Source organism: Leucoraja erinacea, chromosome 17, assembly GCF_028641065.1.
Source record: "Leucoraja erinacea ecotype New England chromosome 17, Leri_hhj_1, whole genome shotgun sequence".
Classification (NCBI taxonomy): domain Eukaryota; kingdom Metazoa; phylum Chordata; class Chondrichthyes; order Rajiformes; family Rajidae; genus Leucoraja; species Leucoraja erinaceus.
In genome coordinates, this window is record NC_073393.1 from 39,118,110 (window position 1) to 39,135,404 (window position 17,295).

General features: G+C 39.1%; 1 protein-coding gene across 1 annotated transcript in view; it reads right to left on the reverse strand.

Annotated features, from left to right (window-relative positions):
* Positions 1 to 869: 869 nt before the first annotated feature.
* LOC129705444 (AFG3-like protein 2) overlaps positions 870 to 17,295 on the reverse strand; it is a 31,649-nt gene continuing 15,223 nt past the window's right edge. The window contains exons 8-17 of the mRNA XM_055649015.1: positions 16,079 to 16,349; positions 14,874 to 15,011; positions 13,673 to 13,826; positions 12,233 to 12,340; positions 10,752 to 10,877; positions 9,094 to 9,204; positions 6,739 to 6,854; positions 5,075 to 5,275; positions 2,329 to 2,523; positions 870 to 1,460 (exon numbers count right to left, since the gene is read on the reverse strand). Coding sequence (XP_055504990.1) covers positions 1,245 to 1,460; positions 2,329 to 2,523; positions 5,075 to 5,275; positions 6,739 to 6,854; positions 9,094 to 9,204; positions 10,752 to 10,877; positions 12,233 to 12,340; positions 13,673 to 13,826; positions 14,874 to 15,011; positions 16,079 to 16,349 — 1,636 coding nt within the window. The 3' untranslated portion in view covers positions 870 to 1,244. The remainder of the gene's footprint in view (positions 1,461 to 2,328; positions 2,524 to 5,074; positions 5,276 to 6,738; positions 6,855 to 9,093; positions 9,205 to 10,751; positions 10,878 to 12,232; positions 12,341 to 13,672; positions 13,827 to 14,873; positions 15,012 to 16,078; positions 16,350 to 17,295) is intronic.

Below are 17,295 nucleotides of genomic sequence, written 5' to 3' on the forward strand. Positions count from 1 at the left end.
TGTAAATTAAAATTATTTTCTATATTTACATGCTGTCAGTGAAATAAAGAATGAGCCATAAATGGCCCAGTTCTCAGTGTTTCTCAGACTATCTATTGGAGAGAAATCAGTCGTATACTATGGCAAAATATATATTTCACATTACAAAGTGACTTCTTTGTTTCACAAGGACACAAGAGATTGCAGATGCTGGAATCTTGAGCAAAAAACTAAGTACTGGGGGAACTCAGTGGGTCTGGCAGCATCTGGGATGAAGGACAGCCAACATTTCAGGCCGGGACCCTTCGTCGGAGTCTGAAGATGCTGCCGGACATGCTGAGTTTCTCTTGAGTTCCTTCTGCACTTTCTCGACCCTCCACCCACCTCATTGTTTCACCCTGGATTACAGTGCCATAAATTTAAATATTGGGCATTACATACTAAATATAAGCCATACTGATGACTTTAGGATCAGCTGGAAATAATATATCCGAGTACCATTCTGTCAAAGAAAGATACCGACCCTAGTGGCATCAATAGTACCTGGAACATGGCTAGGTTGAAAAGAATTAGCCACTGAACACACGTTCCTGTTGCATGCTCATATGTCACGTTGCATTTGCTTAGGTTGTTTTTTTTGCTGTCCACTATACAAGTTAATGGATTGAACTGCAATTTGTATTCAGTCATAAATCCCAGACCTGTCGATAATTCTTTCCCTGGCTTCAGGCCTGAGAAAATTATTTTAAAATAAAATGGCCCCTAACAGCATAGAGCATTTGTTATATATAGTGAAAATAATGCCAAAAAAACCCCTATAAATATTGGTGAGTACGATACAAAGGAAGAAAATGTTTGCTCGCAGCTGAACATTCATATGTACACACAAGTTTTATATTGTGAGCCAACAATCATTGAAATTTATTCAGGTAATTTTTCCATTCTTTATATTCACTGTTGCTCTTTCATGTGTCCAGATACAGATCATATTCCCTCCAGAGAGAAATGGCTTTATCAGATTCAGCTTGAGTCCAGGAATCTAGCAGGCTCAGCAAAAACTTATAATTGAGTCATAAATCCATGTCCCGACTGGGTCAATGCAAGATGGAACTGCAAAAGCTGCTTCATGCTGCCTTGGTCATCATGTACAGTCTTAAATATGAACTGCTCCAAACAGCGCATTTGTTTTCTCCTTGTATTAGCAATGCAGTTTGGACAACACCAAGCTCTGCAATTGTCCAAGGCAGAAAGCTGCTTGAGATATTTCAGACGAGCTCTTTCTGTGGCAATTCCTCTTTACTCTCTTCCCTTTCCTGGTTCCAATCCTTTAGACCTTCAGGTAGAGTGGTGTCTTCTTCAAAGCTACCAGTCCCTTCTACAAACTCTTCATAGGTGGATTTTTCTGCAAATGGCCGTGGTCCCAGCAGATCAACCATGTCCGCTTTATTAAGTATTTCCTTTTCTAACAACCATTCAGCCACCTAACAAAACCAAAGAAAGAAAATACACGTCAGTTCAAAAGGGGAGGAGTGGTTATGAGAGTTGTCTGGTACTACCGATTTCAAAAAGTTGTTTGGTGTCTTTGTTTGAACAAGCATGAAGGTGCTAGTAATATCTAAAACATCCTTACGTTTTGGACATTGTTTTGTTCTGCACAAAGGTGTGGCAATATTATTTTATACAGCATAGATATTCAATTTCTACATGGTGAAACCAAAATGTGGAAAAACACCCTTTATTAAAAACTGACAATGTGCACTTTAACCACACGTGATTTTGTCTATTACAAATCTCAAATTGTGGAATTCAGAGGCAAATAAATAAAGGATGGGTCTTTGTCCCAAACATTATGGAGGGCACTGTAGGTGACATTTCGGGTGGAGTCCCTTCTTCAGACCGAAGTAGGGACTCGACCCGAAATATCACCCTATTCCTTTTCTCCAGAGATACTGCCTGTCCCGCTGAGTTACTCCAACAATTTGTGTCTATATTCGGTTTAAACCGGCTTCTGCAGTTCCTTCCTACACTTTAATGGAACTGCATTGTATTCATAAAAAATGATCTGTAAAAAATATAATCTCTGATAATATAGGCAGTAATGAAAATATCAGAAAACTTGAAACGCATAATAGAAGCAACAAATGAATGTTATGAATGAATGAGCATTGGGTGACCAGTTAATGAAGAAAGCTTTGAATGGAATGACACGGTTTCAAAGCATTTTAGAATTTTAGTCTTCAAAAGAATATCTGACTGATGAACAACAGAAATTGAAATACCGTGTGCATTGATGCAAGGAAAGTCTGTCCGTGCAGAAATTACAATCAACTATATCATATAATTACTTACTTTTTCAACTTCTAATCGCTTTTCCTTCAACAATGCGGTGGTTCTCTGGCTTGCGGTACCAATAAGGGCCCGAACTTCCTCGTCGATAATCTGTGCTGTGGTCTCACTGTATGGTTTTTCAACCACCAAATCTCCCTGACGTGGAAGGTCAAAGGACACTTGTCCAAGTTTTTCACTCATACCAAACTGAACAATCTGATGAAGGGGATAGGGTGTGGGGAGATAAGAAACAAAAAAAAAAAAATCAGATCTCCCGGATTATGATGAAATCAAGTAAATAACAGCTGTGTGGAACAGGAGTGTTCCATGTATGCTTCTGCTGATCAGATGTAGATCTATTGTAACATTCCATATATGTTTCCTGAAAGTGACCACACACACAACAGAGTGGTGAAGCATATGGCTTGCTTGCATTGATGTGTCAGGGATGTAATATAAATGTTGGGATGTTATATAGACACTTTGCACGATGACGTTAGCAATACTGTGTGCACCTTTAGGTGCCACACTATAGGGACGATATGGTTGTGTTGGATAGAATGAAAGAGATTCATCAAGATACTTTGTGGATTAGAGGACTTAGTTATAGGGGGAGATTGAATAGGCCGGGCATGTTCTCCCTCGAGTGAAAGAGGCAGTAGGGTGACTTGATAAGAGTATATTAGAATAGAATAACAGAATAAAATGTTATTGGCCAAGTATGTCTACATACAAGGAATTTGACTTGGTGCTTTGCTCGCACATGGTAAACACACGATATGCAGCAGACAATTAAAAATAAAACATTATCATTTAAACATGTGAAAATAAAGTACCAGAACAAAAGGAGGCTACAAACTTTTGGCTGATGAGTAGAACTACTTGAGAAGAAGCAGTTTTTACGTCTGGCTGTGGCGGCTTGGATAGTCCGGAGTCGCCTCCTAGAGGGAAGTGATTCAAAGAGTTTGTGGCCAGGGTGGGAGGGGTCAGAGATGATCTTACCCGCTCGCTTCCTGGCCCTTGTAGTGTACAGTTCTGGGTTAAGGTTACAGCCAACAACATTCTCAGCTGATAGAACGATTCGCTGCAGCCTCCGGATGTCATGCTTGGTGGCTGAACCAAACCAGACCATAATGGAGAAGCTGAGGGCAGATTCTATGATGGTAGTGTAAAACTGGACCATCATTGCCTGTGGCAGATTGTGTTTTCTCAGCTGCCACAGGAAGTGCATCCTCTGTTGGGCCTTTTTGAATGTGGAGTTGACCGTCGCCTCCCATTTAAGGTCCCTGGAGATGATGGTTCCAAGGAACTTAAATGACTCCACAGATGTGACTGTGGTGATGTCGATGATGAATAGGGAGAGGGTAGGTGGGAGCTCTCCTAAAGTCTACAATCAATTCCACTGTCTTAAGAGCATTGAGCTCCAGGTTGTTGCGATGGCACCAGGACGCCAGCTGTGTCACCTCCTGTCTGTAGGCAGATTCCTCCCCACCCTGGATCAGTCCAATCAGGGTTGTGTCATCCGCAAACTTGAGAAGCTTGACAGAGGTGTCTGTGGAGGTGCAGTCATTGGTGTAGAGAGAGTAGAGGAGAGGGGAGAGTACGCAGCCTTGCGGTGCTCCTATGCTGAGGGTCAGCGGGTCCGAGATGTACTTTCCCAGCCTCACATGCTGCTTCCTGTCGGTCAGGAAGTTGGTGATCCACTGACAGAGGGGTTCAGGCACTGTCAGGTGGGCCAGCACAAGTCTTTCTAGGGTTTTCATGATTACAGTGCAACAGATTATTAGATTATAGAGACATAGATACTAGAAAGAAGTAGGAGGTTTAAAGAAAATGTTATGAGCACGTGGTTGACAACCAGAACATGCTGGTGGTGAAGGTAGTGGAATAAGATAAAGTTATTACAGAGAGTTGAAGACAAGACTGAAAGAGGTTGTTAATAACATGAAGGAGAGATTTTTACAGGCGATATATAAGGAAGTACGATGAAGGGAATAGTGACCACATTTTAGAAGTCGGGGAGAACCTATGGTAAAAATAAGCTGTAAACATGGTGCAAGAGTATATATTCAGGAGTACATCAGTAAAATCAGAATGCTCAATAATTTGGAACAGAAGAGAGGGGAAGCAATAGGGAGACTGACGTCATCTCATAGGAAGGATCATACAGTGTAGAAGGGAAGGGAAGGAAGGATGGAGGGTATTTTGAAGATAATTCCTAAACAATCCCATTCCATGCAACCCTGTGGAGGTCAGATTCATTATGGCACTCCCGGTCCTCAAGTCTGAATACTCGGGCAGGTATTTAATGTGTGTTCCAAGCCCTCTTGCTCTAATTCTTAATGACAACTCTCCACCCAAAATAAAATCAGGAATAACCAAGCAATATTTACTGACAAACCTACATTTATGACAGGAGTCCAGACAAAAAGTATTGAAAGTCAAACAGCAAAGATTGCAAATTAAACTGTGCCCCCTGTGAAGAAACTCATCTTAGGATATTGTTGTTGAGGCAGGATTAATATGTATTAATAATAAGATGTATTACTTAAGATGGAGATGAGGAGAAATGTCTTCTCTCAGTGGATCATGAATCTTGGAATTATCTAGGCCAGTGAACACTAGATGGTAGATCACTGCATATACTCAATGCTGAGGTCAGTGGATTTCTGATCTAATAGAGGAATCAAGGGTAAAAGAATGGAGCTGCTAAAATCAGATGAACCATGATCTTAACGAATGGCGACTCTTGCTCAGAACAGTTTACCTGGGCATAAGCACTTTGTGTGATTTTTCTCAGATCATCCTGAGCACCAGTTGTGATACGATTAAAAAATATCTGCTCAGATACTCGCCCACCAAGCATCATGCACATGCGATCAAAAAGTTGCTCTTTTGTGTAAAGATACTGCTCCTTAGGCAAGTACTGTGCATAGCCAAGGCCTTTCCCACGAGGTATGATAGATACCTGCAGAAAGAGATACATATTACATATTTAAATATTCATAAAACTTAATAAAAAGTATTGATAACATGCATTAAAGGCGACTTAAAATCTTTGCTATACTGAGCTCAAAAGTTCAAGAGCGTTCAAGTTCAAGGGCAGTACGGTGGCACAGTGGTAGTTGCTGCCTTACAGTGCTTGTAGTGCAGGAGGCCCAGGTTCGATCCCGACTACGGGTGCTATCTGTACGGAGTTTGTACATTCTCCCTGTGACTTGCGTGGGTTTTCTCCAAGATCTTTGGTTTCCTCCCACATTCCAAAGATATACAGGTTTTGTAGCTAAATTGGGGGTGTGTAGTGTGTGTGTGTGGGTGCGCGGGTGTGTGGGTGCGCGTGTGTGTGTGTATACACACACACGTGTATCGCTGGTCGGTGCAGCCTCGGTGGGCCAAAGGGCCCGTTTCCCTGCTGCATCTCTAAAGTAAACAAAACTAAAGCATCAAAAAACAGTATAGGTAAAACATAATTGTCCCTTTCATTCAAGTCTATTCTGTTATTTAGCTTACTTTGTGCTATCTGCAGTATACTGGGAAATAAAATACTGGCTTGAAAGTTTCTATAGGGTACAAATTGGGGAAAATATTTGACATTTTTTCCCCCAATAGCTGTACTGTAATAGTACACCACTATTAGACCTGTCACTGAAATTGAATGCCTGTTATTGTCTTTGACATCTATGCTGCAGGTTGCTCCAGTGCTTTTGGGCTGGGAAATGTGTTGGTGAACCTGTATCAGGTTAGACATTTTGTAAGTTCAACAGCTGGATTGAAATCAATGGGAAGAATCCAGTGTTAGCAGGTCTTTCCCTTTGATTTCATTCTAGTAATTTAAACAAATTTAATTGTTCTGAGAACATACAAGTGTAAGTTTTTAAAAAGTAATTTAAAGTTTTCAATATTTTGTTTAATGACTTCTGGTGTGCCATTGAAACCCTGCGAAGGAGATCTCACTAACTCTCAAAGCCATTCTATGAGAACAGTTGCTGGGAGAGTCCACCATTGTGATAGACAGAGCTGAGTCTCCTGGCAGAAGGCTGTATCTAAGGCCACATTCCAGTCTAAGCGGAGGTTGGCAGCCATTTCAGGGTCAGCGGATCTGCCCTATTCCTTAAACTCATTTAAGATTTATGGCAGTCTACAACATTTGATTTATTTTCATTCTGCTGGATTACAAAGTTTGTCTCAAATTGTTCCATGTCTTTGAAAGGACCAACCTGTTCCAATTATTACAATCATCAAACAGGCAGCCTGAGATAATCATTTTAAACCCTGGATGAATCAGAAAGTAGAAAAAAACTGAACTGATATTAATTTTGAAATTATTTTGTCCACTGCTTCGTGTTTTCACTCATTTTCGTCAATGTTATGAAATGTAATGAATATTTACCATGCAGAATAATTTATTCCCCAATTCCAACAAATGCTTACTTTAAGAAGGGGGTCTGCATGTTCCAGGAACCAACCAACAACAGCATGTCCAGCCTCATGATACGCAACTGTCCTTTTTTCGTCTGGTTGCAAAACCTGCGTTTTTTTCTCCAATCCTAAAAAAGAACCCGATGGACAAAATTGATTAACAAATGAAAGAAGTAAATTTAAATAGAACCAGAGACCATTGGAAACATGGCTTAGATATTCAATAAATAAAATAGCCATTGAGACTTTTTGTTTAAGAAGGAACTGCAGATGCTAGAAAATCGAAGGTAGACAAAAGTGCTGGAGAAACTCAGCGGGTGCAGCAGCATCTACGATCTACCTAGCCATTGAGACAAATACTTCAGCTACTTAGATAAGGCATAATTTGAAAACCATGAATCATGAAAAGACAGATTTATATCTTGCAATAAAAATCAAAAATGTTGCAAATCTCCTGCACATAGGAAGCAACTGTACAGGGAGAGAAAGAGAATTAATATTATGGTTTAAGCACACAGTTTTCCAGGAAAGATTATGACAGCACTAGAGGGGTTACCGAGCAGACTTTTGATAATGTTGTCAGGAAAAATTGCAGAATACAACATTGCCACCTTTAGACCAAAGATAACCAAAGACTGAACTGATGCACATAACATCATGCAGCATCTAGATACAATATACAGAGATTATCTATTTTCTGATAAAGATGGGTCAAAATTAATGTTAACTGATTTAAAATTGAAGAAAGATTAGAGGGGAGCTGAGAATATGTTTTAACCTGGAAGGAGTAACAAATATGAAACTCACTACTTTGAATAAAGGCTGGTAGTGAAAAAAACCATCAACATATTTAAATGGTATTTACAAGTGTACTTGCAGAGCCATGATCTGCAGGGCTCTGGCCCGAGCTAGAAGGTGAAATAAGACACCGTTGGCCAAAGAACCTCCTTCTACATCATAAGTGTTCTATGATTCTATGGAAATGGAACTTTCCTCATTAATAGGGTTGTGAGAATCCTTCTCCATAAGAGACTTTAGTAGTAAAAAGGCCCGAATAAAAGCAAGATTAACATTCATTTTCATGTGAGGCATTTTCAATGCAAGGCATTGTTAAAGCCGATAGAAAATGCTTGATTAACGAAATAGACACATCATAAATACATAAGAAATTAGTACAGATACAATTCTAAAATTCAAAAGACATTTTTAATTACAATGTATCATCAGATGTAGGAATTCTTCAAATGATCTGAAAAGATTCTTGTGTTTGATTGCAGCAGGATTTCCTGAATGTAGTTTTCAGTCGTCTCCAGCTCCCTGAATTTTATTGCTTTCGGTCAGTAGGTTAATTCCCAATGGTCTTGACATGCATTAACAACTCGTGAACATTCACTTCCCTGCATCTTCTCTGCTGACTAAAGCCTAGCTCTCTCCTTTCTCCTCAGACCTTTGAGCATTACCAGGAGCTACACAGCCCACCTGGTTCTTAAATATAGAAAAAAAGTTTGGTATTCTGACGATTACAACCAAAGTAAATCCCCATGTATGTTTCAAAAAGTAACAAAGCAGGCAATTATGAGTTTGATTCAAGTTCATGTATACATGCTGAAAATGAAGAATTTGCGTGATCCAGCTACAACAGATAAACTGAAAGAAAAATATGGTGGCTAGAAAGGGAGACAAGTATAAATGCTCATACTAGATAAGAACCCATGTTTTTAATGAAGATTTAACGCAAGTTGGTGGTTAATGGACTGGGTGGGTGAAGGGCCGGTTTCCGTGTTGCGTCTCTCTTTGACTGCTGTCTATGTTCAGTGAAATGGAGGATTACTCATTCCCGGTGAAAAACACAGGCATCTGACTTCCTTACAACATGCACATTTACCCTCAGTTACCCGACTACCCAAATGGAAAACCAATATCAGTGAACTGAACAAAATACCCAAGAGAGCTTTCTCAGTGTACATTAGACAGTGTTGCATTTATGTGGCTAAATGAAGAACATGCTAGGAGCCAGCCTTTGCACGAGAAAAACAAAGAAATATAAAAATAATATAAACAGGAAAGGCAGGAAAAACTCAGGTCCGTGGTAAGAGAATCAGTTAACATTTTGCACTGGTGATTTTAGATCCATCTGGAGTACTACAAGCAGCTGACCAAACAGGGAATAAACTGTATTTTATTGTACAGTATTTCACAGTACAAAAGCCATTTCAAAACTCCTAACTAGTCTCCTTCTGCAATGCCTCATCAGTTATCAATATTATAAGAGACCAGCGATTTCTTATCCATGTAACAGCAAAGGAAAAAAAGCATCAGATGTAAACAAAGAAACCAAGTTTCATGCAGCACAGATCGTGACCATACCTCCAATTACGCGTTCTATTGCCTGCTCAAAGTGCTTCACGTGGATCGAATCATTTAAATACCGAGCAGCAATCAGAGCAGCTTCATTACACACGTTGGCAATATCAGCTCCTGAAGGAAAGTAAAAATATTGCATCAGGCTCACATATATGTCACCAACATATTTTACTGGGATTTTGGGATTTGCAGCAATTGGAATTAAAAACGTTTTTTTCTATTAGGTGTGATCTTAAAACTCACCAAGGCTAAGAAAATGATGAAAATAAAATCAAGAAAAGGTAAAAAATAAACTAATTCTGCACTGGCCCAGCCTTGCCAATGTGTGGTCTCTTCAGTTGAACTTAGAGATGACAGCAAATTGACAGTGATTATGTAGGTTCAAGTGACCAATTTAATTGTGTTTACATATTTCTGAAGATGGACCCAGTACATTGATGCAATCATAAAGAAAGCCATCAATGCCGCTACATCCTTTGAAGATTAAGGAGAATCTGTATGTCGACGAATACTCTATTGAACCTCAGCAGGTGTACGGTAGAGATCATAGGTTACACAAAAAAGCTGGAGAACCTCAGCGGGTGCAGCAGCATCTATGGAGCGAAGGAAATAGGCAACGTTTCGGGCCGAAACCCTTCTTCAGACCGTCTGACTTCAACCCGTCTGAAGAAGGGTTTCGGCCCAAAACGTTGCCTATTTCCTTTGCTCCATAGATGCTGCTGCACCCGATGAGTTTCTCCAGCTTTTTTGTGTAACCTTCGATTCTCCAGCATCTGCAGTTGCCTCTTAAATACGGTAGAGATCATATTGACTGATTGCATTACAACCTAGATCGGCAACTCGAATGCCCAGAAATGAAGGAGATTACAAAACGTGTTGGACACTGCCAGGTCCATCACAAGCACTGACCTCTCCACCCTTGAAGGGATCCATAGGAGGCCATTACAAAAGGACCAACATCACTCTGCCCATGCTCACCTTTCACTCTTGCCATCGGGAAGAATGTTTAGGAGTCTGAAAACCGTGATGTCCAGGTTCAGGAACAGCTTCTTCCCAACATTCATTAGGCTATTGAACACTACAAACACCAACTGAACTTTGAACTACAAACTGTCTTGGTTGCATTAGAGACTTCAGGTTTTTGTTTTGTTTTGCACTAATATTGTGTTTATTTATTTATTTAACTTTTTTTTTTGTCGGTTTTATTCTGTTATCTATTGAGTACTATGTTTCCAGACCCGTTATCCTGCTGCAAGTAAGGATTTCATTGTTCAGTTTCGGTACATATGACAATTAAACATTTGATTCTTGGATGGCTATCTAACTGGGAAGGTTTGCATTTCATCCATCTGACAACGATTTCAGCCTAAAAGTTCAGACTGCAGTAAGAGTGTTTGAACCCACAAATCACAATAACTTTCTAAACAATGATATTAAATCAATGTCTGTCTTTATTCTATCTTCACCCATATACCTTTTATTTTTATTTTTTCTTTCATAATTGTTGGAAATAATTTAAAATGTGACACTCAACTTTTGTCTCATGAATATTTGGGGACTACGAACACGGATGCTTGGTAATAGAGGCATATTCGATACCGACTGTACGCCACACAGAAGCAGCAACTTAACAAAGTTTACATTCTTTATCTGAGTCTCACCAGTGAAACCTGGAGTCAGTGCAGCGAGTTTACGTGCCAATGAATCTTTGCTGATACTGGAATTCATTTTCAATGGACTCAGGTGCACCTTGAAAATGGATGCTCGCCCTTTAATATCAGGAGGACCTGCAAATAACAATAACAAAGATAGATCAAATTTAAGTAAACTATAAAACTGGCATCTTTACTGTAAACTATTGGCTTTATGTCTAACATTTTCACATTTTATTTTGAATGAAACAAAATGAACATTAGATATTATATGGTACACAAAAATGCTGGAGAAACTCAGAGGGTGCAGCAGCATCTATGGAGCGAAGGAAATAGGCGACGTTTCGGGCCGAAACCCTTCCTCAGACTATCTACCATAATATTTATTATGCCTTATGGCGTCAGGCACCTGGATTCGACCCTGACTACAGGTGCTTGTCTATACTGAGTTTGTACGTTCTCCCCATGACCTGCATGGGTTTCCTCCCACATTAGATATTATATATTTATTTTGAGCTTGAATAATACCTGCATTTGAACGAGTGACACAAATTTAAATAAATCTATCGGTGCCATAAATACTATCTATTAAAACTCTAACCTCCCTCTCTTTACATTAAAGTAGTAGTTTAACAATTGAGACAAATTCAACAATCACATTCTTGTGACAACGTTACGGGAAAACTATAATTGTGTATCAGTGTCTGATACTTCAGACTATCATAATTGCTTTATGTCAAACCTGCTTCTCATTCCACAGATGCTGCCTGATCTGCTATCCATCATCCTTGGCTTTTAATTCACATCACTCCAGCATTTATAATTTTTTGATTTTCAATAATATTTCTCTTTTACAAGATCAGCAGACCTCTAATAAAACCTAAATTCAAGTACCCAAGATCCTAATAAGGGTGTAATACCGACCTACCTATTTAGACCAACTTTTCAACACTTACTGTTTCGACCTGGAATTTGGGTGCAAAATTAGCTGAAATAAATGCAGACACTACCCTTTAAATAAATACAGAAATTCTAGTCATTTAAACATCGAAGATTTTAAGCACTGTAGCGCAGTGCTAGAGTTGCTGCCTTATGGCGTCAGGCACCTGGATTCGACCCTGACTACGGGTGCTTGTCTATACTGAGTTTGTACGTTCTCCCCATGACCTGCGTGGGTTTCCTCCCACATTCCAAAAATGTACTGCTTTGTAGGTTAATTGGCTTGGTGTAATCGTAACATTTTCCCTACTATATGTAAGATAGTGCTAGTGTGCTGCGATCTCTGGTCAGCACAGACTCGTTGGGCCAAAGGGCCTGTTTCTGCGCTGTAACTCTGAACTAAACTAAACACTATTTTAAGAGTGTTTTTGTCACATTTTTTCTAATTTACCTCAACAGCTGTTTGGTAAGAAATTTGTTAGTTGTTTACATTATCACCTGCACATAACTCAAATTCAACCGGTTACATAATACATTAGATGTCAACGTACCAATATAAATTTGTCTATCAAATCTGCCAGGTCTCATCAACGCTGGGTCAAGAATATCAGGTCGATTAGTTCCTGCCAGTACAACAACATTGGTACTGGTATTAAATCCTAAAAATAATAACAACAAAGATGTTAAGAATTGCATAATCGGACAGTTACATACATTGACACGGTATTAATAATGATATAATTATTATAATATTCACCTTGCCAGCATCTTAGTAAATTTTCAAATTCTCAATGTTCAAAATGTTACTTCAAATTAACCATTTTATTCTAAGCCAACAATTTTCTACTGAAAAGTCTTGTAATTTTCCATAATGGAAATCTGAATCTCTCATTTATTATGAAATTTTCAGCAAACATGTTCATTTAGTTGGAATTCCCTGCAACTGCAGAACTGCATCTTACATTCCAATGTGTTATTCTCTCTCTCTCTCTATGAAATGTATTTCTCTTCCTCTGCTTACTCTCCAAGCAGATTATTTATGACTATACCACTATGAATATACCACTTATAGTCTCCCCCAGGGCAGACTGTTTGAGTTTGAACGCACAAACATACAACTCAAGAGTAGGAACAGACCACTCGGCCCCACAAGCCTGTTTAATGGCAGATCAGATTGTAACTTCAACCCATGTCACCTTTCAGCCCTTTGCTTATTAAGAATCTATCTACCAGTGAATTAACTATATTCAAAGAGTCTGCTCCCTTTTAGGAAGAGTGTTTCAAAGTCTCATAATCCTCTGGGAGAAACAAAATTACATAATTTAATTAAATTTTTTTAGACAGTCACCCCCAAGTTCCCCTCCTAAAGACAGCACCATTGATAATGCAGGATTCCCTCGTTATTGGAATGAAATGCCAGTCTTGTTTAAATCTTGAATGTGGGTCACAAATTTCTCAGTCTGCGTTAAGCAGGCAACCATTGGACAGGGTTGTGCAGTTTGCAATTTCCAGTTATTTTGGGAATTATATTCTAAAGTGAAAACCATAAATTATTATTGTATCTTGTTTTACCTGTGTATTTAACTTTGATCTTACAAAAATATAGTGGCCATGGTATATGAAATGTAAGGCATTATTGAGAGATACAAAGACAGACACCTTGCTGCACTGGAGATGGGAGATTATTTTTCAAGCTTTCAACTAATTATTTGGCTAATAAACTAACCCTGGGAATGTAACCATACTATCCCTCTTCTAGTGCTACATTTAACTTTCAATGCTTGACATGTTGGTTGTTTTATTTATAGATGATAGTTGCAAGTAAATTGGACATTAAATATAAAGCACAAATACAACAAAATCTAGCTTCTAGACAATTTAATTATTTACATTTTAATTACTACATTGCTCCATTTTAATTATTAGGCACATTAAATTGCATATGTACCATCTAATCACGAATTATGGGAACCTCTACTCTTGTCACATACCATCCATTTCAACCAGCAGCTGATTTAAGGTGTTCTCTTGTTCACTCTGTCCACCAAAGTTTCCCCTTCCTCGCTTCCTACCGACAGCATCAATCTCGTCAATGAAAAGAATACAGGGAGAATTCTTCCGTGCCATTGCAAACATGTCCCGTACCTGGAAAGGAATCACCGTGGTAATAATTGGTAATGTTCCAATTATTGTTTTCTGACAAGTTACCTAATATAGAAATATTAATGTTGTATTGTCCTTGCAACAGAACTTGTTCTTCAGGGATGCTGCCAGACCCGCTCAGTTACTCCAGAACTTTGTGTCTTTTTTTTTTGTAAACCTGCATCTGCAGTTCCTTTTTTCTAGGAGTCAAAATCAACTCAGGTGTGTAAAGTAACATCTTACAACTCTACAGGTTTCCAGTCAAACAAGCATTCCCTGATTGTGTGAGCAGGTACGTAAACAAACCTTTTGGCAAAGGAATAGTTTAAGGCCTGTAGTTGATCAGAACATTAACAAAATGATTACCCCACATCCTGACTGCACGAGGACGAGGTGTATTTAACGAGGATATCTTAAACAATGCTCTTGACATTTGTTGTCCACGATTTACTGGACAGGCGTAAGAATGAGCATGTTAGAGATCCCCCATACAAATATTTCAAATTTCCAAAAATAATGAGGATCTTACTTTCAAAATTCTGCAAGCTTCCTTCTTAGCTATATCCCGAGACTGCACATGAATAGGGTGCAGTACAGAATTTGCAATACAGATTTTGGAAATCTTTTTTTCATTTTAGACATCAAAACAAACAAAACACAATTTTTTTATTTTTCCTTAAGGAAAGTGAAATTAACACAAATCTTAAAACAGGAGTAACTTAATGAAAGACGGATAACAATAATAATAATTTATATTTCAAGAAAGTAAAATTATTAGACAAAAGGACACAAAGTGCTGGAGTAACTCGGCAGGTCAGGCAGCATCAGATTGATAATTCAGTCTGTAGAAGGGTCTCAACCCCAAACGTCACCTATCCATGTTCTCCATGGATGCTGCCTGGCCTGCTGAACCAGCATCTGCAGTTCTTTGTTTCTACTGCTTCTGACATCACTAGATGAGGATTAGAAGTCTGATGAAACAATCTTCATTACGAGTGTTGGCAGCGGATTAGTGGCAAAACAAATGGAATGCAAAATTACAGCTCTTACCCTGGCAGGTCCAACACCAACAAACATCTCTAGGAATTCAGAGCCATTCACAGTTATAAAAGGAACATTTGCTTCCCCAGCAGTTGCTTTTGCCAATAGCGTTTTCCCAGTTCCTGGTGGTCCAGACAGGATAGCACCCTGTAACAAATGAGTATTACCGCAGGCTGTTAGGAAATCAGTGCAGTTTCAATTTCTAAGATCTCGAGAAATAAAATAAGTGAAGAGAGCATTTTTGATATGATTTTGTAAACATTGTAACATAAATTGGGCATGCACACAACCCATACACTGAGCTTGTACAAAATTAGAAATCCTATATCATACATTTGTACAATGTAACTGTTTTGGAAGGTAATTAAAATAATTTTAATGAATTAATATTCTATTTGTTAAGATCCATAAAAAAAATCAAAATGAGGGAGTGACAAAGTGAATCAATACAGCAACTGTCAGCCTAAGACATCATTGCATGTGAAGTGCTTGGGAGATACTTTAGAAATATTAGCCTACTCTAGCTTTATTTTGGATGTGCATACAGCTCTTTTTGTAAAATTCCACAAGACGCAGCCTGCTTACATACAACTTATAGTGAGGGATTGGAATAAAGGTTTGGAACATTGTACAGGTTTTCACACATTCACAAGTTATAGGAGTGGAATTAGGCTATTCGGCCCTTCGAGTCTACTCCACCATTCAATCATGGCTGATCTCTGCCTCCTAATCCCATTTTCCAGCCTTCTCCCCATAACCCTTGACACCCGTTCTAATCAAGAATTTGTCTAGCTCTGCCTTAAAAATATCCACTAACTTGGCTTCCACAGCCCTCTGTGGCAATGAGTTCCACAGATTAACAACCTTCTAACTAAAGAAGTTCCTTCTCTCCTTTCTAGGAGAGCACTCTTTAATTCTGAGGCTGTGACACTCCCACCAGTGGAAACATCCTTTCCACATCCACTCTATCTATGCCATTCATTATTCTATAAGTTTCAATGAGGTACCCCCCCCCTCAACCTTCTAAACTCCAGCACGTAAAGGCCCAGTGCTGTCGAACACTGCAAGTACATTGTTGACATCGAGGGCACTAGAATCTCTACATAGTTCGTACATAAAGGGCTGTGATTGGAAAATTCTTGTAAGAATCTGAATCTGCCTCAAACAGACTTTCGGTTACCAACATAGTTTTGTATAAAATCTGGTGATCATACCTTTGGGATCTTGGCCCCTAAATCTTGGTACTGCTTCGGGTTTTTCAGAAAGTTGACAAATTCCATTATTTCCAATTTAGCTTCTTCGCATCCTGCAACATCTTTGAACTTGATATCAATCTCATCCTTCAGCATTTTTGCTGTTGTTTCACCAACACTAAAGAGTCCGCCACTTCGTCCCCCACGACCAGCTGCCATAGATCCTCGTCGCAGTGTATACAGTAAAAAACCAATCAGCAACAGCGTGGGTAATATACTTAACATGAATGAACTGAAAACAGAACAAAAATGTACATTCAACAAAAGACCAGACATAAAATGGTTGCTCTAACTTAAGCTCGATTTTCTGCCAATTAACTTTAATTTAAAAACATTTTGAAATGTAAGGCCGGCTAGTCAGCATTTTAAAAGAAAGTAGTCAAATCCACATTCCAGGTGCAACGGACTGTTCCAACTGCTACGGTCAGGCAAACGCCTCCGTTGCCATGCGGTGAGAACGGAGAGGTTGAGAAGGAGTTTCTTCCCAGACGCCATTCGGACTGTAAACGCCTATCTCACCAGGGACTAACTCTACTGAACGTTTTTCCTTCCATTATTTATTATGTAAAAGAATATGTGTGTTATGATTGTGTTTATAATTTGCCACTTTCATTTCACTGCACATCTCGTATGTGTATGTGACAAATAAACTTGACTTGACTCGACTTGACCTCTCTTCATCATAGAAAAATAAAAGACAAGCACGCAAATCAATACAATTTGAAGAAGAAATGAAGGGTGAAGGGGTGAAAAAGAAGGGTGAGTGCAAGTGCAGGAAAAATGTTCCCAATGTTGGGAGAGTCCAGCCTAGGGGTCACAGTTTAAAAATATGGTGAAGGTCATTTAGGACTGAGATGAGGAAAAACTTCTTCACTCAGAATCTGTGGAATTCCCTGCCACCAAAGGCAGTGGAGGCCAACTCACTGGATGTTTTCAAGAGAGAGTTAGATCTAGCTCTTAGGGCTAAAAGAATCAAGCGATGGGGGGAAAAAGCAGGAGCGGGGTACTGATTTTCAATGATGAGTCATGATCATATTGAATGGCAGTGCTGGCCAGAAGGGCCAAATGGCCTACCCCTGCACCTATTTTTGTATGTTTCTATTATATTAAAGAAACAAAATACTTGAAAAAGTAGGAGACTTAGGGAAATGCACATAATGGAAGAGAAAACATAATTA